Below are 24,062 nucleotides of genomic sequence, written 5' to 3'. Positions count from 1 at the left end.
CCTGCTGCACTGCACCTGCCCCTGTCAACCAAGTCTAAGGAGAAAAGAGAAAGATTAAGCAGATGCTTTAAAGGATAGCCCAGATGGCCATGAAGTCATGGAGAAGCCCTTGGTTCCTGTCCGAATACTAAATCTAGAGTAGCCAGAATCCACACTTCTCCACTCTAGCTCTCACTTTTCCCATCTACACAATGGGAAAAATTACTCTGTAAGAAGGCCAGTGTCAGGGTTAGATGAAATAACAAATGTGATGGTATGGAGTGGGGGAAGGGGGTCTCTTCTACTGTCTTCTTGGACCCTAGCAGTGGCTCTTAGCCAGCAGCCCTCTCCATTGATTTCTTGGTCGTTCCTTTGTTTTCTTCTATAATCACATATGGACTCAGAATGTTTCTGAGTTACTCTGAAATCTATTTATTCAACAGATATTTACTTAGTACCTCCTATTGCCAGACTCTGCCTTTATGTTGGATATTATTTTTAAAAAGCCCACCTTGCCTAGGTTTCTTCAAAGGACCAGGTAGGTTCTGTGGTTTAGAAAGACCTAATTCTTACTGTGATCTTAAGTAACTTACATCGTTTCTGTGGGCTCAAGTTCTTTCTAAGAGGGCTCTATGGGGCTACATAAGAAATTGTTAGTGCAAAAAAGGGTTTATAAGGTTTATAAATGGTTAGTAGAGGTGATGATGATATTTAACCATAATTGAAGATGACTTTGCATTTTAGATCATATATGTGTTTTTAGTCTTGAGAACAATACAGGTCACTGAGCATACCGTAAGCCTTCAGTAAACCATTTGCAGAAGACATAAGTCTAAGTAGAAATCTCTTGACAGAGAGAGGCTCCTTTTGATCGTTGACCTCCAGGTTCCCTAAATCCGTTAAAAAAGAAAAAAGAAAAGAAAAAAATTCACTAAAGTTTAAATCTGGGAGGATTATACACCTTTCTCAATAAAGCAGTTCAGAGAGATCTCTTTTGGGACCCATGATACAGGTCTTGCCCTTACTGACATCCTTATAGTTGCTTTATTATTCATTCAGCAAACTTATTAACACATATTCTATGTCAGGCCTTTTCCTGACTGCTGGGACAAACCAGGGTGATGTGGGGGCAGTTTTACATAGGGTGATCAGGGAGGCCCTCTCTGCTTGGGTGGCTTTTGAACAGAAAATTAGATGAAGTGAAGGAGTGAGCTTCTGATATTTCACCATTTACTTGTGGTAGATCTGTGATAGTCTCTGTTGGGTTAAAAACATTCCCTTCTAATCTAAGTTTCTAAGATCTATCAAAAGCTGTTTGAATGTGTTTAGACAATCATAATTTTCCTTTCTTGTATTATCCTAGCAGATTTTGTTGCCAAAGCTATACTGGCCATTTTAACTTAGAATGCAGTCTTTCTATCCATTTCTCTGGAAAAGTTTGGATATTGTAAGCATTATATTTATTTAGGTATGATGAACCAGTAGAACTGTTTGGCTCAATTATGAAATTTTTTTTCTGGAGTCTGTATTTTTTTTGAACTATTAATTGTTTCTTTAATGATTATAAATCTATTCAGATTTTTACAAGCTTTATCCCTCTCCCATCATACACTATTTTTCTCACCCATGCTTTTGCACAGTATTTTCCCCTCCCTGTAGTGTTTTTCTGCATACCTCCTATGTGTATCTGTATATGTGAGAAAAGCTTTTTATTTGCCATCTTTGTATTTCTAAGAATATCTAGTAATATAGAATTTTCTATTCCGAAGAATTTTACTTTGTATTTTCTTATTTTGTGATTGAAAAAGGGTATTAATTTTAAAATGGTCAAATCAGGCTCCGTCCTTGTTTACAATCTTGGAAAATACCCAAATCCTTTATTTTGAATGGGCCATCTGTTAATTAGGGATACCTTATCTCTTGCCACCACCTTTTAATGGTAAATAAATACGTAGCTGAAACCTTGACTAGATGAAACAGTAAAATAAAATATTCTTACTTATTTTTAGTACGGTAATTTGAACTGACTTTTAAATCAGTGACATAAATTATTTGCCATGTCTATACTTTTTTTCTTTATACTTTTAGAATGTATGAAACCAAGTTAAAAGAATTGGAAACTGATATTGCCAAAAAAAATCAAAGCATTACTGACCTTAAACAGCTTGTAAAAGAAGCAACAGAGAGAGAACAAAAAGTTAAGAAATACACTGAAGACCTTGAAGAACAGGTAAGTAATGTAATTTTTCTTTACATGATAAAATAATACATAATATCACAGGATGTTCCTTGCATTGTCTTCTATAGATAAAAATGGATTCGATTAAGAAGACCCGTCTAACTGAAGGGCACCCCATTCACCCATTTGCTTAAGCCAGAAACTTTGGATCATCAACGACTTCATTCTTTTCATTCTCCACATCTTTTTTTTTTATCGTTAAATCATGTTGTCTCTATTTTCAAACTATATCCCAAATCTGACCACTTCTTGGCATCTTGAGACATCACTACCAGTCTTGTCCAGGCTATTGTTTTATACCTGAATAACTGCAATAATTTCCAAGCTGGTATCTCAGCTTCCACTCTTGCATTATTTCACCCTATTTCTATTTCTGGTCTGTGTCCACACAGTTGCCAAGTAACCCTTTTAAAACATAAAGCACATCACAAAGCACAAAGTCCTATCCTCAGAATCTTCCAGTGGTTCTCCATCACCCTAAAATAAAACTTCAAAGTTCTTTTCATATCCCAAAACAATATATGAGGTCTGGCACCCAGTTTTCTTCCCAATCTCATCTTCTACCACTTTTCCCTTCATTTCATTCTCAATGTTTTAACCACATTAACCTTCTTTCAGTACTTTAAACGATCCAAACTCGTTTAAGCGTTAAATCCTTACACTTGTTTCCTTTGTTTAGAATACTGTTCACCCAAATATTCTTATAGCTTGCTCCCAGACTTCATGTCTCTGATGAAATAGAGGCTCCTCAGAGAGACCTTCCTAACCCTAACCCTATACTACTTGCCATCACTCTTTATCCTCTTACCCTGGATTATTTTTTCTTGATAGCTCTTCCTACCATCTGGCAGTATTATTACGTCATATCATGTTACATACACATTCTTTGTGTTTCCACACTAAACGAGGACCATGTAAGATGGAACATTACCTATTTTGTTCACTGCTGTAGCCTCTGTGCCTAGGACAATGCCAGTTAAGCAGTAGTTACTCAGTACTTGTTGAATGAATGGTGAATAGAACATAGAAATTTGCCTATGCATGCTTTTGAAAACCAGATTTTAATATTATGCTTTGTTAAAAATGTGTATCTTTATAAATCCTCGTATTTCCATAGCAAACCTTATCTTCTAACTTTTCATTGTCCCCAAAGATTAAGATTCTTAAACATGTTCCTGAAGGTGCTGAGACAGAGCAAGGCCTCAAACGGGAGCTTCAAGTTCTTAGGTGTGTCATGTGTTCATATGACTACTTTGTTTCTTTTAAATAAAAATTGTTAGTTTTTATATACTCAGAATTGCTACAACTAGAGACAAACATTTTTCAACTTTACTGCTTAACAGGCTTATTAGGTCCTTATTTCTTCCTTCTAATGCTAATCACTCTCTTTTTCATAATACACACTGGAAAAAAGGATAAACCCAACTCTAATATAAGTTTCCAGTTTGTAATTTAGTTTAAACTTTTCTAAGAACATAGAATGAATTAATCCTTAGCTTCCCAGAGGAAACTACTAATGAAAGAGAACAAGTAATTTTTTTTACTTTCAGGAGTCTCTGTAGCCCACTTTCATTAGGCTCCTCATAACAAAACCACTCTTACAAATGACCTCAGGTCAGATATTAAGAAAAATGTGAAGACTTTTGTATTACAGGCTTTTTGTTTGAGAATGGTGACATTGTAGCATTGAGAGTAAATGTTTACTTTGATAAAGACTAGCTTGTTCTGATTACTGTACATCACTAGTTCATAAGAAATGCCCATATATTTTATGAAGCAATACCTGCCTTATTTTTTTTTAACACATTATCATTGTGTTCTAGATTAGCTAATAGTCAGCTGGATAAAGAGAAAGCAGAATTAATCCATCAGATAGAAGCTAACAAGGACCAAAGTGGAGCTGAAAGCACCATACCTGGTAATGTATTTTAAAAAACATGTTAGCTACCCCCAAGTTTTTGAATTTGGGTTTACCTTTTTTTTTTTTCTTTTGGCTCAGATTTCTGATCATTGTCTCACTGAAAAATCAAATTCCTGATAAGTTTTGGATCTCTTGTCTCTCCTCCATGCTATTAATATAAAAATATTCCCATTTTTCTCTGTGTTGTTTATACTATGGAATAGCAAGTACCCAAGTGTTTTTCTCTTTGTTCTCCATCTGGGTGTTACAGATTTAATCACAATACAGAGCTAAGCAATGAATACTAAATCTGTTGCTTCCAGTTTCTAAGTATACGCTCTTTCAAGTCCTTTGAACATTTTTAAAAACTGCAAATAAGTAAATACTGCCTCTATTTTTTTCCTTTTACAAAGTAAAAGAAAGTATCTTTCTGCTGCCTTCCATTCCCATTCAAAAGTGATCATTCCTCATTCCTACATATACATACACACATTTTTATATATATATCACACATATGCATACATGTGTTTGTGTGTTCATATGTACAATAGATCCTCATTATTTGTGGATTCTGTATTTTCTAAATCACCTGCTCACTAAAGCGTGTATGTAATCCCCAAATCAACACTTGCAGCACATTTGCAGACATCCACAGAGCCTTGGAAAGTTTGAATAATCCAACCTACATGTCCCCAGCAGAGGTTCAACAAGGCAGTGCTCAGTATCCTCATTTCAGTTTTCATAGAGAAATGAGCAGAGGATGGAGACGGCAGAGGGCAGCACAACATAGTGCAAGAAGCTGTGGCTCTGGGGCCTGTTGGAAGGGATTTGAATCCCAATTCTGAGGCTTGCTAATGCTTTAGGCTTAGGAGAGTCACAAACACTTCTGAACCTTTTCTTATGTAAATAAATTAGAATTTACCAGGATGAGTTATCTTTAGGATTTAAGATTATCATGTGTGAGATATGTAGGTGTATGTATGTATATGCATGTCTGTACATATTTCCTCTAGCAGCAGTGGTTTGATATTCACTAATTGGGCTAACTTTATAGACCAAAACTGCTGTGGATAGAGAATAGACTTTGCATATACGTATATATATATTCTTGGCAACTGACATAAAATTGAACTCATACTATACACATGTCTAGCGTATTTGCCTTTAACAGTTTATCCTGGACATCTTTTGAGGTCTGTTCATAAATCTGTCTCATCCATTTAATAATTCTATAGTGTATTATTGCATGTATAAGCACATTGAACCATTTATGTTTTGGTGGATAGTTTGCTTCCAAGTTTCTGCTTTTATAAAATATAATTAATCTCTTGACCTTATTATGCCATTGTTTGATAGTATGATAGAAATGCCATTCTCTCCAAAGGATTATACCAATATACCAATTTATATCTCAACTATCTTTGACTATTTCTTGTAGCTTTTTCAATATGGTATGTAGTGCTATTACTAATTTGTAATAAAAGCCATCATGTGTGAGTTGTACTCGACACTATGCTAACTGCCTTACAAGCATTCTGTATTTACACCCATATATGATAGGTATTACTGTCTCCATTTTATGTGATAAACAGATTCAAAGTGGTTAAGTAACCATTCTCTAAGGTCAGCTAGGAAATAGCAGAGGCAGGATTAAAATCTAAATATATGAAACTCCACAGCTCCTTGGCATCCCTAGCCCTTAACCGCTATACTGTGCTATGTCTTGGTAACTAAAAGTACATACTAAATACTCACAAAATATGCCTTATAGCAGCCTGCTTGGTTTGTACTAGACTACAGTATTAATGCTGTTGATGTTAGGAAAATTTTATAATTTTCCTTCCATCCATATATTAACCAGCCCCAACAGTGCTTAACTTCTGAGATAAGAGATCAGGTGCATGTGCATTAAGGGTCGTATGGCCATAGATAGTTCTCTAATCTTTGTAAACCTCAGTTTCTTAAGGAAATTTCTGAGCCTTCAAAATTCCTTATCTCTGATGTGAAGTAGACAGATTACCTGTCATTTTTCTAAGATTAAGGCTTAAAATCAAACCAGAACTGTTTTGGAAATTCTAAATCACTTTCTATATAAGTGGTAAGATAACTTTTAAGATACTTGTCCCAGGCCCAGCACAGTAGCACACACCTGTAATCCCAGCACTTTGGGAGGCTGAAGCGGGTGGATCACCTGAGATCAGGAGTTCGAGACCACTCTGGTCAACATGGTAAAACCGGTCTCTACTAAAAATATAAAAATTAGCCAGGCGTGGTGGTGCTTGCCTGTAATCCCAGCTACAAGGGAGGCTAAAGCAGGAGAATCGCTTTAGCCTGGGAGGCAGTGGTTGTTGCAGTGAGCCAAGATTGCGCCATTACACTCTAGCCTGGGCAACAGAGTGAGACTGTCTCAAAAAAAGATACTTGTCCCAGCCATGAAAATGTTCGCTGCCTCTTCTCAAACTTTTAGAATTTTATTCTTCAATGGCTGTAAAATATGACTTGACTCATTAAATGCAGTGTAATATAAAGAAAAGAGGTATCTAGCAAAGATAGCATTAAAGCAAAAACCGTATTTGCCTGCTGATAAAGTTAGAGGTATGTTAACTTGCAGGGTAAATCCAATAAATAACTTTTGTGCTGTATTTGTAGACTTTTGTTTTCCTACCAAAGTATCAGGGCTATGTATGTCTTATCTTTGTATTACACAGCTTGCATGACACATTTTGCACATAGTAATTGCACAGTAAACATGTAGTAACCCACATGGAATAGCCAATGCTGTGTTGGATAGTGGGAGCATTTGGCCAGCTTATGGTTATAGCCCCTTACCCAACAGTCTGCTTTTCTTCTGTTGTACTTTTAGTACCTAACAAGTTTTCCTGGCTTTAGAATTTTTTCCGTGTAAAATTTGTCATGTGAAAAAAAAAACACTTGGCCTATATTTCTAATACCTAGCAAATAACCTCTTTTTGCCTGCTATGAAATTACAATACTTGATGGAGGGAGGTAGCATCAAGTGTTTACATCCTTAAGTATTTCAGCCATAAAATCCAGTATTTTCCAGGTTCTAGGTTTCATAAAGCAAATCTCTGTTCTCTAGAACAAATCCATTACTTTGAACTCATTCATAGTGGGAAAAAGCTGAGTTTAACTTGTATAACTTTTTTGACAGATGCTGATCAACTAAAGGAAAAAGTAAAAGATCTAGAGACAAAGCTCAAAATGTCAGATCTAGAAAAGCAGCATTTGAAGGTAATATTTTAGTATCATTTTGTGAAGATAGCTGTTGAAAACTATTTTCATTACCATCTTAGAGTTTTCAGTACGTATCCTAAAAAATTCATGTAATAACATCTTATATTTGACCTTTATATTGCAAAGTTAATTATGTTCATCTGACTATTCCTAATATATTTATTAAATAAGAGCTAACAAAAAATTCAGACTCAACATAGGATTAAATAGTAAATTTATTTTTTAATTGTAACAAATATATGCCATTAGTATGTTCTTAAGTTTTGGGTCACATTGGCAACAGTGTCTTTAGTTTTTTTTTTGTTTGTTTGTTTTTTTGAAATTATTTTCAGGAATCCTAAGGTTATAGTTCCCTTAAAAAAATATTTGCTATGTTTTACCTCTTTTAATACTGTAAACAGGACAAAAAGGCATGGATATGAGAATCAGCTAGTAATCACTGGCTATTCTAAATAGTCACTAAGGCTTGAATTGTCTCTTCACCAATGCCTAATTGTCAGAAGTCCCAAAGATTTCCCTGATCATATTAATAACTTTATGAAAACTTGATTCATTAAAAATTAGAATCTGTAAGGAAGATATAAATGAAGTCTAAACCAAAACTCAACCAGACTAACTTCAATGTTATGAATTGCAAAATCTAATTCTGATTGATTACTCTATTGAGAGGATCTTATATGTTTTTAGAGAAAGATTAAATCCCACTCTAAGAAATGATAAATTTTAGTCAAAGACTAGAACACAACTTATGGAATAGATCATTGGACTTGACAGTTAACAACTTAGTTATTTACACTGTACAATGGAACAAAGAAAAATCTTAATTTTTCTGCCTTTATTGCTGTATTCGACCATTCAGGAATACTTTGGCTTTCATATTTACAATTAAATCTCACAGTTCAAACCTAAAATATGTATATTTCCTATATCCAACTTTTAAACATGTTTCTATTAGGAGGAAATAAAAAAGCTGAAAAAAGAACTGGAAAATTTTGATCCTTCATTTTTTGAAGAAATTGAAGATCTTAAGTATAATTACAAGGAAGAAGTGAAGAAGAATATTCTTTTAGAAGAGAAGGTAAAAAAACTTTCAGAACAATTGGGACTTGAGTTAACTAGCCCTGTTGCTGCTTCGGAAGAGTTTGAAGATGAAGAAGAAAGTCCTGTTAATTTCCCCATTTACTGAAGGTCACCTATAAACTTTGTTTCATTTAACTATTTATTAACTTTATAAGTTAAAATATACCTGGAAATAAGCAATTGTCTGAACTGTAGTATTTCCTTCTCACTACCTTGTACCTTTATACTTAGACTGGAATTCTTAATAAATAAAATTATATGAAATTTTCAACTTATTATAAAAGTATATATTTGAAGACTTGTTATGGCCATCAAATAGACAATGAGCTTTGGTGAATTTCTCTACATTCATAATGTTTTGATTAGGTTTTTTAAAGAATATGAGGGTAAATTCAGTAATTTTAATATTTAAAATTGGAGTTTATATATACTTATTTATACATGTGTTAAGATTCTCAAATCCTAACTAGGATATATATAAATACAGATGTAGACATACACACATGTAAGTTATGAGGTTGAGCCATATGTTTTGTTAAATATCCAGCAAAATTAAATTGAGCTTAAACTATTTAATTTTGAAAATTAGTGACATTAAATTTTGTTTTTAAATTACTACTCAGTATAGTGGAGAGAATCCAGCCTTTGTACAAGTATAGGAGCTTACCGTTACTTATATTTTTATGGCTAGAGATTAAAATTAATTTGCTAGTTTTTAATAAAAATTTGAATAGGTACTTGAAACTGGAAAATTCATTTCTTCACAAATGGTAGAAGACATATTGATGTTTCATAATGAACAGGAACCTTGAGATATTTTTAAACATGGTAGAATGTTCAAGATTAGAATATAATGATAAACTAATTTTATTTGCATTTTATACATCAAATATTATATCTTTGAGTCTAGCAAATTTCTGATTATCTAGTTTTGAAAAATGATTAAACAAACACTTAATATCAAAGGCAGAGTCACATTTGTTCAGGTTCATGTTGATAATAACTGGTTTTGAATTCATATAAGTATCTGGAATTGGCCAGCATAAGCCAAGATGATGGCGATGGACCTGAAAGAGAAAAAAGGTATTAGGTTTAGCATACAGATACTATCTTCATTCACTTGGAAATATTTGAGTGCCTACTATCTGCCAGGCACTGTGTAAGACTCCACTTTATCTTACCCTAGTTTTTTTTTTTCATAGCTGTTCTTCTCCTGACATATTACATATTTGTTTATTGTCTGTCTTCCCCATTAGAATGTGAGCTTCATGAAGGCAGACACCTTGTTTGGTTGACTGTATGTCCAGCACCTGGAAACATGCCAGGAATATAATCAGGGGCTCCATAAAATTTTATGAATCATAGAGTCTGTTGCTGAGTACAGACTAGCTACCTGAAAAATGTGGGCAAGGAGGCATTCTAATTGAAGGGAATGTTATGTGGTAGAATGGAGTTTTTTTGCTCTAATTGCAATCATGTAAATATAGTTAGAGCAAACCCAATGTGTTTGTGGGGGCAGAGGTGGAGAGCAGTTCTGGGAAATTAAGCAGGGGCCAGATCATGAATATTTAATGTAACTGAACAGATTGATGCAGGAAAGTAATACACTCATTCGTTTGTGAAGAATGGAGAGGACAGGACTAAAACTGAAAGATAACGTTTTTGGAGGGTGATATGACAGAGCATGAATCTTCGCTTAAATTAAAATTAACAGTTAATTGGTTGGAAAGAAGTACATAGATTAGAACTGTTAGGAACTGATAACTGGATGCATGAAGTAATGAAAAGGGGGGTTAAAATTAATATCCAAGTTTTTACTTCAGTGAATTATGTGGAGTCAGAGAGTTACAACTAGGTCCAGTTTTGAATATTATGAATGTCAGGTACCTGTTCAGTACCTGGACAGTACCTGTCCAGTTTTGAATATTATGAATTTCAGGTACCTGTGAAATTGTCAAATAGACAAGTCTAGGAGACAGAAAGGGAACAAAGTATAAGATAATTCATTTTGTATATATCAACTGTTACCTTGGCACTCTTTTTACTCAACAGATTCTATACTCAAGTCTGGGAGATGCTGTGTTAAGTTAGTACAAGATGTCTCAGCACTACTGTGCAACATGAATTTCTATGCAGGGGATATATAGTATCCCTTTAATTCTGAAGCACACCTGTTATGATCAATGCCCCATACAATACACACCGGGAAACACTGTTTTACCGCTTAAAAAATGGTAGTATGTGGGATGAGAAAATTAAATTTCTTTACTGCAAATAATAATTGCTGCCATTTGTAGAGAGAATTTTAGTATCACTTCTACTCTGCTGTAGGAATATAAGATGACATAACCCCACCCAAGCTATTTTTGCCATTACCTTTATTAAACAGCCATCACTGCAATGCCATACTATTCCTTCAATTTTACCCTCTTTGCAACCTTCAAACCAGGACAAGAGATCATTGTGCTTCAATGAAGGTAGATTTCTTACTTGAAATGCTCCATGTGGTATAAGAAGATGTAATGGATGTTTCTTGCTCCCTAGCCCTAGGTGGGAAAATTTGCCATTAGTCATATTCATTTAAAGGAACTTGCAGAAAGAACTAGAAAATGTACCTCTTCAAATAAAGTCTTTTGAAACACTTAGGAATAAAGGTAGAAAAGCTGGTTGGTTTCCTTAAAAACCAATAAGGTGCACTGGCACCTTATTCCAGTAACTCTAAATTCCCCCTTGGCGTGCTCTCCTCCACGGTTCAACAAACTATGACCTGTAGGCCAAGTCTAGACAGATACCGCTTTCTGTAAATAGCTTTCCACGAACACAGCCGCATCCACTCATGTAAGTACTGTCTATAGCTCCTTTCAGAAGAGTGGCCCACAAAACTTAAAATACCTACTCTGGCATTTTGCAGAAAAAGTCTACCAACCTTTGGTACCAATGTGGCACTGGTCACATTCAACTATTCTTCAACATTTGCCAAACAGCTGCACTGTATCTCTGATAACTTGTCTACCTACCATCTTAGCTTCTTTATACCTGGAAGTCTACTTTTGATCTCTGTGTAGGATTTTCCTATTATACCTTTAGCATCCTTAGGTGTGTCTTCCCATCTCCATGTCAGCAAGGTGTAATCCATAGTGCCCTCAGTACTTGCACTCAATTCATCATGATATATATTTTGATATTTGACATGGTATTCATTGCCAATACTTTACTTACTTTATACCCTTGGCTATGTAAATTGATGCTATAATAACCACGAAAAGTGCATTTTCATCATTCGACTCAACTCACCTGAATTTTAAAAAGCAAAGGGGTTACAACTGAGTCATTACTTTTCATACATAGTTGTGTAATGTTATTACAGGAAAGAATGAGGATAAAAATCAACCTTTTAGATTAATAAAATGGTTGCATTTTTCTGTGAGTATAAAGTTAACAGAAATGGATATAATCCTAGGAAACTAACTCAAATTTGTTAGTCGTTTCTTTAGTGTTGTAGTATGTTTTTTAAGTTGACCCTAGAAAGTTCTCTTTATAAATGACAGTTACAATAACTGAACAAGAAAAAGGCTTCACTCACCATATGGGTTTCCATTGATATTTGTTCCTATGAGCTCCAGTGTTTGTTCTAAGAGATCTGAAAGTGGCACTGCACTAATTTCCAAAAGTCCAGAATCATCAGGATGATGTTTTAGTACCAGGGCAATTTCAAATTCATAATTAACTACAGAGGAATGCCAGCAATACTGTTTGTTGTTTTTCTCTACTGGTACCCAACCTATTATATAAAGAAGAAAATTATTTGTTATTAGATTGTTTTTCTTTGGATTGAAACTACAGGTAATTTCTATTTTTGTTGTAAATTTCCCATGTTTTCTGGGTGTCTATCACAAACAGGTATTACTTTAAAAACTCAGTGGGAAAGTTAACAGTTTATTACTTTTTAAAAAATCACAAGGGTTCATTTTTTATTCTGCAGAATTAACCTGTTATTCACTACAGAGCACCTAGCATTCTCTTACTAGACAATTCACCCTTATTCAGTAAGAACTGAGCACTATTCTAAGACATAGCACTTACATTTTTTTCTATAAAACAAGTTTTCTCTCAAGCTTCAGGAACAATGGACATAATGTGGTACGTGTTCCAAGTTTATTAAAATGTTCCAATATATACTGAACACATTTATTGAATATTATTGCTATTACCCTTCTCATTCTTGTTGCCAGAATTGGCTCCCTTCATTACTCATGCTAGATGACTGTAATAACTTATTTGCTGGTCACCGAGCCTCCAGTGACGTCCAACTCACTTTTATCATAGTTCTATTTCTAAAACTTAAATATGCTTTTGCTGTACCACTGATTAAAAATCATTATCTTCAGGATAAACTTCACACTCCTTTAGATAGAATAAAAGGGACTTTACAATCTGAGCCCACCACACTTCCAGCCTCAACTTTTACAGCCACTTCATGATGTCGTATACCCTGAACATTCTAGCTGCAATAAAGTGTTATATAAAGTATCCGAAATACCCTATGCCCTCTCCTCTTCCTGGGAGTTGGCCTACACTGATCTTCCCTCTTCCTTGTCAGCTGACTTCCTAGTCCTTAAGCTTCAGTACAGATGTCTACTCCTCTTGGAAGCCTCCACTAACCACAAGCTGAATGAGGAATTCCTCTTCTTTTCTCCAGTGGTACCTGATATATTCATTCCTATTCTTAAATCATACTATTATTGGTTGATTTCTCCCAATGTCTAATTAAAGATCATAGAGGACAACGGTTCTGACCTTCATTTTTGTATTATCAGAAACTAGGAGGACTTTGCACATAATGGGCACTCAAGACATGCCAGTTGAGAATCTATAACCTTAATCTGGGATATTTTCCTATTCAGCATACCTTTGCAAAATTTTCCATCCCTAATCTAAAGGTATAGACTTCGTGAAATCTCATTTCAGACTAGATCATCTCATCTATCCTGACAAGAACTTGGAAGCTATTCCCTCTTTTTTTGTTGTTTTTTTGAGAAAAGGTCACAATCCGACACTCAGGCTAGAGTGCACGATCACGGTTCACTGCAGCCTCGACATCCGGGGCTTTGGTGATTCCCACATTAGCTTCCCAAGTAGCTGAGACTACAGGCGCACACTGCCATGCCCAGCTAACTTTTTGTATTTTTTGTAGAGACAGGGTTTTGCCATGTTGCCCAGGTTGGTCTTAAAACTCCTAGGCTCAAGCATCCACCCACCTCAGCCTCCCAAAGTGCTGGGATTACAGGTGTGAGTCACTGCACCTGGCCTCAAGGCTATTCTCTTTTGACGCTTTATTGTCACAGACTACAACTAGTAAAAAATATCCATCTTAGAAAAGACTGTAAACCTAAGAGGACGTTCTTAATATGAAACATCTTTGATATAAAATGTAGGACTTTACATAAATTTGATTCAGAAATTCTGTACTATACATATTAATGAAGAACCAGATTAAAATTAAATTCTATAATTTCTGATTGAATGGATATTTTGATCATTTTACTAGTAAACACAAAACTGCATTAGAAGAGATATCATGGTACCAGGAATGTGTCCATTTTCATCAGGCACTGGGTTCCCATTTATTTGTTCTATTTCCTTTGCTGGTATCCAGCACTCTGGAGCTGGTTTGAAGTCCTCCTCAACATTCCAAAAAAATTCTAAAAAAAATTAAAAAGAGATAATATTGTTTGGGGTGATACTTAAAAAATGTAAAATACTAAACAGACTCAAAATGGGAACAGCTACTAAAACCTCATAGTATCAGGTGTGATACAATTATTCTCCATTCATTATCACCACAATGTGACTGTACTTAAGATTAGGGTACTAACAATTTAAATATTCAATTTCATATATGCCATTTGTATGCAGTATTTAACAGTCGAACTAAACCATATTCCATTAAGTATTAGATTATGAATTTTTAATATACTATGAATACAAATATAAACATATATACATGAATGCAGATATACAATGTGTATCTACTACAGATATTTAAAAGCATTTTAATAATTAAAATTATTAATTTCCTGAGATTTGTACCTGATTTATAAAATTACACATTTGTCTCTTACACAAAATGTCACTCATTTCAATATCTATGCAGTAACTTGTATGTTTTAATAGACTCATACTATAAAGAATAGTGACAAATATTAGGAAAATATTTTACAATATTTTTCAATAATATACTTTTATATATAAAAGTATTATAGTTTTCCTAAGTTGCTTAAATTATACAGAAGGATATAATGTACAGAAATGCCACAGCAATAAATGCCACAAATTTCAGCTATTTAAACATGAAAATTAAAAAAAAAACTAACCTTTTGGGTTTTCTTTTGAATGCAGAAAATTTTTAAATCTTTTTTCAGCTTGTTTGTTGGGTTTTCTATCTAGTCGAGCCCAAAGGTATGGCTGATCTAAAAAAGTAATAACAAAAGGAAAGTATGAAGCAAACAAAACTTATCTTGAAAGACATTTCAGAATAGAGTTTTTCAATAAACCGGAGGCTAATTTCTCAAAGAAGACAAAGGGAAATATGCAGTCTAAGAATATAGACCACCTAGCAGTACCTGATGCTATGAGAAGACTTACTTCTCTGGTTAAAGAATGAGGGGGATGAGACAAAAAGTAAATATATTATCTTTTTTATAAGGACACTGCATAGTCATATTTTATGAGTAAGCAGCATTTATGGACAACTGAAGATACCTCTACAAAATGGAAACATAACCAGATAACTGTATTCACCCCATCCCCCCAAACATAACACTGTGCTGTAAGGGTTAATTCTGACACATCTGGAATTAGGCTGAGCTGTTCTGCATGGCACTGATCCCTGATCAAGGCATGAAAATACTAATAATGTTGATTTGTACTCATGGATGTGAGAGTTGCAGGGCACTGTGCTAGTATTATTTATTGGTAGGAGTGAGCCTGATAGCTTGGTCTGAAACCCCTGGAGGGCTCTGCTGTTGAAGCTGGTTACTTAGCAGCAAGATGCAGACCTACATGACCAGCAAAAATGTAAAAATCCCCAGCTGTGACTCCATTTTGCATTCTGTGGTTCCAAAGTGTTTGCCTGCACACATGAATGGTTCCTGATCTGAGAAAATGTGTCCTGCTAAGGCTCTAAAGCAGGGAACAACAGTAGCTTTTACTTGGCCTCTCCATACTCCTTGCTGTGAGACAGTCCTTGGCTATAATACACATCTTTACTTTTAATGCCATTGGTATATTGTGTATCCTTTAGCAGTAATAAATGTGGATTTGTAAGCACTGTCACTTTGGGTTCTATGACTTGACTTTAGCAGTTAAATTCTAATCCAGTTTGCCATCCTCATGCGTAATGATACACACTATAGTTTCTTAATAGGCATCAAAGTCTGAAAAATCTTTTACAGTTTTCTCAAATATATAAATCCAAGGTTTATAAAGAAACTGCTATACGTTGGTCCAGATATTCTGTACTACTTATTAGCTATCCAGATAAATAGTATGAAGAACCAGATTAAAACTGTGTTAGCATTTCTGGTTCAATGGACCTTTTGTTTCTTTTTTACCAGTAAACATAAAAAATGCAATTCATTTACATCCACTAGAATGGCTACTATCCAAAAACAAAAACAAAAATCCAAACAGAAAAAAGCAGAAAATAAGTGCTGGTGAGGAAACTGAAAAACTGGAACCTTTGTGCACTGTTGGTAGAAATGTAAATGACTGCAGCCACTACGCCAAACACTATAGTGGCTCCTTAAAAAGTTAGAATCTCCATATCATCCGGTAATTCCACTTCTGGCTAAATATCCAAAAGAACTGGAAGCACAGCCTCAGATATCTGTTCACACCTGTTTACAGTGGCATTAGTTAACAATAGTCAAAAGATAAAAGCAACCCAACTGTCCACCAATGGTTGACTGGATAAACAAGATGTGCTAGATACATGCAAAGGAATATTATTCAGCTTTAAAAATGAATAAAATTCTGATACATGCAACCAACATGCATGAACCTTAAGGACATTATGCTAAGTGAAATAAGCCAGTCACAAAAAATAAACACTGTGTGATTCTACTTATATAAAATACCTAGAGTAGTCAAATACATAGAGGCAGTAGAATGCTGGTTACAAGGGGCTGGTGGTGGGAGAATAAGGAGTTGTTGTTTCATGGGTAGCATTTCAGTTTTATAAGATGAAAACAGTTCTTGAGATGGAGTGTGGTGATAGTAGCAAAATAATGTAAACATACTTAATGCCACTGAACTGCATACTTAAAAATGGTTAAGATGGCAAATATTATGTATGCTTTAGCCCAGTTATTTTACTGCATTTCAGAATAAATTTCCTGATACAAGGAATGTGTCCAGATGTCCATTTAATGCCCCAGGAATGTGTCCAGATGCTATTTTTTTTCTGGAAGTGAGAGGTAATCTCACCATCCAAAAATAATCACAAAAAAAAAAAAAAAAAAAAAAAAAAACTCTTTTCCATACATTTCTTCTTAAAATGACTGACAATTTCTATTTGCATTTCTACCTTTTAAACTACATTAAAGTGAAATTAATTACAGACACTGCCAAGAGGAATAAAGCCCCTGGAATCGGTGCAGGAAGAATAAGCTTAAGGGTCACACAAACATAGGTCCCATTGCCAGTTCAGCCATTCAGTTACTATTGGGTCTTGGACAAATTATTTAAGTTTGCTAAACCTCATTTTTCTTGTCTGTGAAATGGAGAGGCTACTTGTACAAATTGGAGATAATATATATCAAGCACCCTACTGCCTGGGCCCTTAAGTGTATTAAGTACATGTTTTAGTTACCTTCCTTTTTTCCCCCAAGAAGAAAATACAATAATATAATAAGTAAACTATAACAACTGTGACCTTTTTGTTTTGCTACTATACTTAGGTTTCCCAGGGTCTATGAAGAGCAAATGCCTCATTTCAGATAGACTGTAAAGTGATTAAGAAAAAATAAGTAATATTTGTAGTAAATATTATAGTTTTAGTTTACCTTTATAGGTAGTAACATAACAACATGTTCCATCCACTTTTTCTGTTGGAATTGCACTGTATATATCTGCATCTAATGCCTTGTGACTTATAGTTTCAGTTGCCAAAACTTTAAATGGCTTAAAAAGAGAGAGAGAGAAAACCGGTTTAAAATAGATAGCCTCTATGTCTTTGCACACATGCTCACCTGAAATCTTCTTAATTTCATTAGTTTTAAGGGATGATCTCCAGTTCATCCTTCAGAATGATTTAAAAATATTTATTCTGTGAAGTTCCGAATCGTTCCCTCCCTTCCATGCTATCACAGCAACACCTGATTTTCTACACAATTCTGTAATTATTTACGTTTTTTTAATCCACCTTTGTTCTTTGCAATGCTGCATCCCTAGCACAGGCGTTCAGTATATTTAATCATATACTTGACAATTATTTACTAAATGCCTAAGATTAGGCATTGTCTTCAGCACTGGAAATACAGAGGTGAACAAAAAAGTACCTGCCTTTGGTGAAACTTGCATTTTAATGAGGGAGACAAAAGAAGCACAATGCATAATATAATGTTAGCTATGACAAGCAAGTGCTAAAAACAAATGGGTAAAGCAAAGAGGGATGAGGTGCTATTTTGGATACGGTGGAAAGGGAAACTTTGAGGAGGGAACCTTTGACCAAACTTGAAGCAAGGGAATACCACGCAAATATCTGAGGAAAAAAACAAAAGGTAAGGTTTCTTGATGTGTCTGAAGAATGCAAAGCAGCCATTGTGTCTGGATCTGAGTGAAGGTAAAACTAGATTGTATGTTTAATTAACTCAAACTTCATAGGTGCTTCTGGTAGTTCAATACAAGTATCTTTCAATCATAATTTTCAGTTTTCCCAAGAGTCAATCTGCTCTTCAATACATAAGATCTTCCCCCTTTTTTATAAGCACAAACATTTTTGTGATTTATAAAACTTGTTTTGCAATTAAGACTTGGTTTGTAAGGAGTCTTAGCAAGGATGTTGTAATGTACTCCTGTCTCAGGTCAAAATTCTCAGGGAGCAGGCAAAATTCTAGATGGAAGATAGTTCATACTTCGTTTTTGCCTTTTTTCACCTTTTTTTCCTTGCAAAGCTAATAGATGCTCATTATAGAAAATTTGCAAATGAAATATACAAAGGCATAAATGAATCACCCATGTCATCACCATTCAGACGTATTACAAAGAACCTTTTGGCATACTTCTTGTCTCTTTTTCAGTGCATTCTTCTCGATTTAATTGACATCAGTTTCTATTTGCTACCAAGAAGTTTAAGAGCCAAAATCAAATGGTTTCTGGATTTACTTTTTTCATGTTTTTCCTCCTTAACTGCATGATAAACAACTGCTATTGTAAGCATAGGTTGAAAAACTATGATTTTCATCCTTTTCATAAAGCAATTGTCATTAGTATACCTTCATTGTCACAGAGCTTGCATCTCTGTCTAAACATTACAGATCACAGACTTTAAAAGCATCTTAATTTTCAGAACAATTTTACCCTTGATTCAGTTTTATATACTAAAAATCTTCAGATGTATCATCATAAAGTTCAACAAATACTCTTAGAAAATATATTATCTGCTTGAAAGGAAAGTTAATCCCCTGATAGTTTCCTACCATTAATAGTGATTTATATTATTAGACATGACAGTACTACGAACTTAAATTTCTGAGCTATATCAGCTATGGTTTATTTACTTACTTAAAAAATGTTCAACATGGCCGGGCGCGGTGGCTCAAGCCTGTAATCCCAGCACTTTGGGAGGCCGAGACGGGTGGATCACAAGGTCAGGCGATCCAGACCATCCTGGCTAACCCGGTGAAACCCCGTCTCTACTAAAAAGTACAAAAAACTAGCCGGGCAAGGTGGCGGGCGCCTGTAGTCCCAGCTACTCGGGAGGCTGAGGCAGGAGAATGGTGTAAACCCCAAAGGCGGAGCTTGCAGTGAGCTGAGATCCGGCCACTGCACTCCAGCCTGGGCGGCAGAGCAAGACTCCGTCTCAAAAAAAAAAAAAAAAATGTTCAACATGGCAAAAGAAAAATTGCCTCCATAAAACAAATCTCTTGACTCTTGAGTTAGGCTTCACTTTGACAATAGTTTTCGTCACAGTTACCTGACATCCCTATGTAGCTTGATGAATTGTTTACTTTGAAAGTTGTATTCAGGAGTCTATGTCGATCTAAAAATCTTTGTGGTAACTCATTCAACAAAATTTGAGCATCTAGTTTGTGAATGGCCTTGTCCTAGACTATGCAGGCAGAATACAAAAAAGAAGTAAGACCTGCTGGCATCACCTCTTAGGCGAGACCTCATATTAGTATTCCTGTAAACAGAGTCCTGCTGAGAGCACAAGCTGGCCCACTATGGCATCTTAGAGATGTTATACAGTATACTTCAGTATCATTTTAGTTCTATGTCTTTGCACAATAAGTACTCAAGGTTTCAAGCTGATTTTGTTTTTTTCATGTTTTTCCCCTAACAATCTTCACTGTTAAAACTACCAAGAACCACTTGCCTTTTGTTTTTCCTTTTGAGTTTGTTTGCTTTGAGAGTACTCACTCCTTGTCCCTTTCAGCTTTATCAGTAGTGAGATGTTTACATATTGATGGTTTTTCTACTATCAGGAAGAAAAAGGGCACCAAGGATGAGGAAAAGACAGTTTCCTGGGTTCCTACGAACTTTTTATCTATAATTCATTTTCATTTCTGAAAAAGACTTATGCCACTTCTACAGTCTGTATCTGAAGTAACATCATCTTACAAAGTGAAACAACACTGTACAATATAAACATATTGCTGTGTGTGAGCTTAAGACTAATGCACTATTTCAAACAGGTAAACTAAGAAATTAGGCCCTTCTAGTATTGATTCAATACTTTCAAAATATAACCGTCTAGTAGGGATTCGGTACTTTAAAAATACAACTGTTTTTCACTAACTTATGACGCTGATATCAAAGGATATCAATTTAACCTAGGATAGTAGAGCCACAGAGTCTGGTCCAATAGCAGTGTGTGTGTATCTAAATTTATCAAAGATCCTATGGGGGGAAGATTACTCTGCCCCATGCAACTCCTGATGAGTATAAACATTCCTTCCATAAAAACCAATCATCTGCTCTTTGCTATCGACATGTCCAAAGGACAACACAAGAGACACTGAGGGGTACACAAAGTTCTCCTTTTCCACCTGTCATCAAAGACTTTAGACTATTACTGGAAAAACAAGGTACGTGTATTAAAATAGTGAGTATCGATTGAGTGGCCCTCTACAATTTCTGGGTAGGGGAAATCACTGAGATGACTAAGTTGATTTAAGATATTATGGAGAAGAACTGACTTGAGAAATTAAAAGCATTCTAGAGATGATCCAGAGTGAACAGTCTGAGCAAAAATATGAGGCAGGATTGTGGTTGTTATGTTCACAGGATGAAATAGATGGCTAAAACAGAGAATCCACTTTGAGAAGGATGGAAGGTAGATTGAGCCTCATTAGTGGGAGGCCCTGAATTATAATTAAGAATGTGGATGCTATGCTATAAACGATACTGTAAGCTGTTCTTAACTGCAGAGAGGTAAGAGAAGGGGCTGCTTATTTTCCCTGGTGGAGAATACTTTTACAAACTACTCCCCTCCAACATACGAAGTTGAAAATCACAGTAGAGTGAAATACTGAAACAGATGATAATGTTTCATATGGATTACATTTGTTACAGCTAAAAGAAAAAAAAAATTACTGCTACAAACATTGAGTAATAACTGGCATTTTGACGAGGAAAGAACACGGTGATGATCACTCCGAGTGACAAGTAAGATCAATTAGGTGGTGCAATGAGCAGGACATGAAATATTAACTATAACAACAGTGACAGTAATAGAAAGAATGAAAAGATCAGATGCTATAAGGTAAAAAGCATCAAGGTGAATGGAAAACTGGCATGAAATGATTCCAGGGTTCATTCTTTAATTCAGTAAATATTTATCCAATGCGTACCACGTGCCAGGTCCTAGAAGCTGGGACTAAAGATAACAGGGCAATCTTTGCCTTAAACAAGTTTTAGTCCAGAAGAAAAGCCAGTGCCAATTATGAAACTCAAGTGAGGTGGATTTCCAATGGACATGTTGGTTTTGTTTGAAATCAGCAAAGCTGGGAAGCACCCAACTAATCACTGGGTATTCTACTGATCAAAGACTACAACGTTTTATAGTACGATATGAAAAAAAATTACCCAAATATGGGTTACTCACTAGCATTTACCGAGGGCACACTATGTGGAAAACACGTTGCTACAATAGAAAACCTTGAGATGTGAACACCAAACTTAGAATAAATTAAGTAATTACTGGTAATATGAGGTCTGAACTTCAGTGACCTAATTAGGCTACTGTCAACACCGCCACTGGTTCGGACAGAACAGGTAAAGCAAGTCTTCTAATATCCACCCTTTCTTACTCCACTCTTGAAAAGCAGTAAAGCTTGGAATGTGGCAATTATCTGATTAGGGGGTTTCCCCAAAAGATGCTAACCTGAAAAGAAAGGAACATGCTGTAGATGTGGGTTATCCATTTCCTCGCGAGGGCAAGTTTGAATCTCCTAATCAGGAAAATCCTTTCGCAAATTCCCTCCCTTACGACTAAGAAAAGTACAAGAACCTGGAAGAGCTCAGGGCGTACGGAACTCCCACCCCAAACCTACCCAGGGAAACCTACAGAGGCTCCTGGCCTGCAGGGCAGGTCTAACGCGCCCAGCCGCCCTCGCCGGGTTCGCACTGAGCCAGCGCCGCGGGGAGGAGCCCACGCGAGCTGCCCAGCCTGCCCGACGCTCCTCCGTACCTGATGCTCCCTTTTGGCGGAAGGCTCCTCTTTCACCTCCGTCACAAACACACACGGCATTTTCCGTTGCACGGAGCCCAAGCGCTTCATGATGAGCCCAACAAAGCGTGGAGAGAGCGCTTTCGAGTAGCGCCCAGTCCAGCCGGGGAGAAGCCCCGCGGCAGTCACCCGCTGGGTTCAGGCCACTCACACTCCGCGCCCAGCCACTGCGGCTGCGCCCCAACTACCAAACCCCAGCGAGGGGCGGGAACGCCCGTCCAGAAGCGGCTGCCTGGCCGCTGCGCCTTCTGGGAGTTGTAGTGCAGAAGCTGAAGTGCCTGGTGCGTTCCCACGTGCGTCCCCTGCCCCACACCTCGGTTTTAACAACCGCGAAAACAGATACGTTTCCTAAACGTGTGTACTTAGCCACACCTAGTAACCGATGATTTTTTAGAAATTAAATAAGATCAAGTTATAAGCAATGAACATTTCAGATGTCGATTTAACGCAGTTCCAATGAAACCTACTGGCCTGTTATCTTTAGTTCGTGGGGGAAGCACTGTAGAAGTTTATATACAGCTAGAGACATCCCCAGATTCCCAAGCAGAATGAAAACTGCCTTTCCAGTAAGATTGTCAGAAAACCCTATAATAAAACACACCTGGGACCAAAAAAAAAAAAGTTACCGTTTGACCTACACCTTATTGTGCAGCATAACATGGTCAAAATGGTTCTGATGTTCTTTCCAGAGTGAGTGTGAAATTTCAGCCTTAGACTAATCCAAAAGTACAGGAATACCTACAACCAGATTTCATTCTCAAGTTTTTCATAGGAATCTTGTTTAATTAAAGGTGAGTTCCAACAGCCCAAATGGCTTGAGTAATGGTAGTCAATCAACTGCGAGCTAAAAACAGCTTTAACTTACTGCTCAAAAGAATATTTTGAGGGTAAGTGATAAGATGGACAATGACTAACTAAAATAAATACTAAATATTTAGGAATAGTAGCCTTTCCATCTCATTGCATTTAGTAGTTCCTAGCCTGAAGTTGTAGGGGAATTTTGGCTTTACTGCCATCTTTATGGGCTTGGACTAGACCCAGCTCTCATTTCTTTGTCTTACCTGCATGTATTCAACTGTCCAGCATATTACTGACTTAGCCCTTGGAAAAATTAAACTATATCTCACTTAGAGGTATCTAAATAGTAAGGGGATTCTCAAAGAATAAAACATCTCCTTTAAAAAGTTCACAATTATATTGAATACTGACAGTGAAAAAAATAAAATTTAAAAAAAGTTCAGTCTTTTTATTGCTGGATTCAGAGGGGAGGGAGGAAGAAAGAGATTTGCCATTTCAAAGTGTTACTTTATTTTCTACTATCTTTTTCTCATAGGAAAACACAAAAAGTTCTCCCACATCACACCCCACCCACATTTATCAAAAAAGAAAAAACCTGATGTTGGCTGTGTGCTGTTGGAAACAGAAACTTTTTAGCATTTTATAGTCGAGTGCCAGTGACTTCTTGGTTCCTTCAAAGGCATTCCAAAAAGCGGCTTATTTCATGAATCCCAAAGAGACAACAACTTTCACAACTATCAACTGTCACCTCCCAAACTGCCACAGAACCTTTTAGGTCCAACGTTCTGTCATTTGTGGGAAATACTCATCTTCTAAAACACACTCTACTTATTCTTTGAATAGTAGTTGCAAAGTTA

General features: G+C 35.9%; 2 protein-coding genes across 6 annotated transcripts in view; one reads left to right on the top strand and one right to left on the bottom strand.

Annotated features, from left to right (window-relative positions):
- The window catches only part of CEP290 (centrosomal protein 290), a 94,290-nt gene extending 85,562 nt beyond the window's left edge, over positions 1 to 8,728 (top strand). For 3 of the 4 annotated variants that reach the window (XM_023221070.2, XM_023221201.2, XM_023221147.2), the window contains 5 exons: positions 2,068 to 2,209; positions 3,372 to 3,445; positions 4,042 to 4,136; positions 7,291 to 7,370; positions 8,329 to 8,728. In XM_023221070.2, coding sequence (XP_023076838.1) covers positions 2,068 to 2,209; positions 3,372 to 3,445; positions 4,042 to 4,136; positions 7,291 to 7,370; positions 8,329 to 8,559 — 622 coding nt within the window. In that variant the 3' untranslated portion in view covers positions 8,560 to 8,728. Of the gene's footprint in view, positions 1 to 2,067; positions 2,210 to 3,371; positions 3,446 to 4,041; positions 4,137 to 7,290; positions 7,371 to 8,328 lie in introns of those variants that run through there. The other variant, XR_002733495.1, reaches the window with a different exon arrangement.
- Positions 7,571 to 22,611, bottom strand: C10H12orf29 (chromosome 10 C12orf29 homolog). Of its 2 annotated transcripts, XM_023221780.1 has the most exons (8): positions 22,369 to 22,611; positions 17,519 to 17,636; positions 14,828 to 14,923; positions 14,039 to 14,155; positions 12,037 to 12,234; positions 10,830 to 10,999; positions 9,635 to 9,763; positions 9,491 to 9,520 (listed from the first exon to the last, which is right to left on the bottom strand). In XM_023221780.1, exons 1-7 carry the CDS (start codon positions 22,456 to 22,458, stop codon positions 9,650 to 9,652), a joined length of 903 nt encoding a protein of 300 aa, XP_023077548.1. In that variant the 5' UTR covers positions 22,459 to 22,611; the 3' UTR covers positions 9,491 to 9,520; positions 9,635 to 9,649. The 2 variants fall into 2 exon arrangements, with proteins under 2 accessions (XP_023077457.1, XP_023077548.1); XM_023221689.1 differs by lacking the exon at positions 9,635 to 9,763 and having other exon boundaries at positions 7,571 to 9,520.
- Between the last annotated feature and the right edge of the window lie 1,451 nt (positions 22,612 to 24,062).

The sequence above is a fragment of the Piliocolobus tephrosceles genome, chromosome 10, assembly GCF_002776525.5.
Source record: "Piliocolobus tephrosceles isolate RC106 chromosome 10, ASM277652v3, whole genome shotgun sequence".
NCBI classification, from domain to species: Eukaryota; Metazoa; Chordata; class Mammalia; order Primates; family Cercopithecidae; genus Piliocolobus; species Piliocolobus tephrosceles.
Note: the sequence above shows the minus strand (reverse complement) of the source record. Positions and strands in the feature narration are given on the sequence as shown.

Coding starts and splice junctions, on each gene's coding strand:
- C10H12orf29 (XM_023221689.1), bottom strand. CDS start 22,458: ATGAAGCGCTTGGGCTCCGTGCAACGGAAAATGCCGTGTGTGTTTGTG. Junction 17,637..22,368: donor CCGCCAAAAGGGAGCATCAG/GTACGGAGGAGC, acceptor TCTCTTTTTAAG/CCATTTAAAGTTTTGGCAAC. Junction 9,521..10,829: donor GTGATGGCTGTTTAATAAAG/GTAATGGCAAAA, acceptor TTTCTCTTTCAG/GTCCATCGCCATCATCTTGG.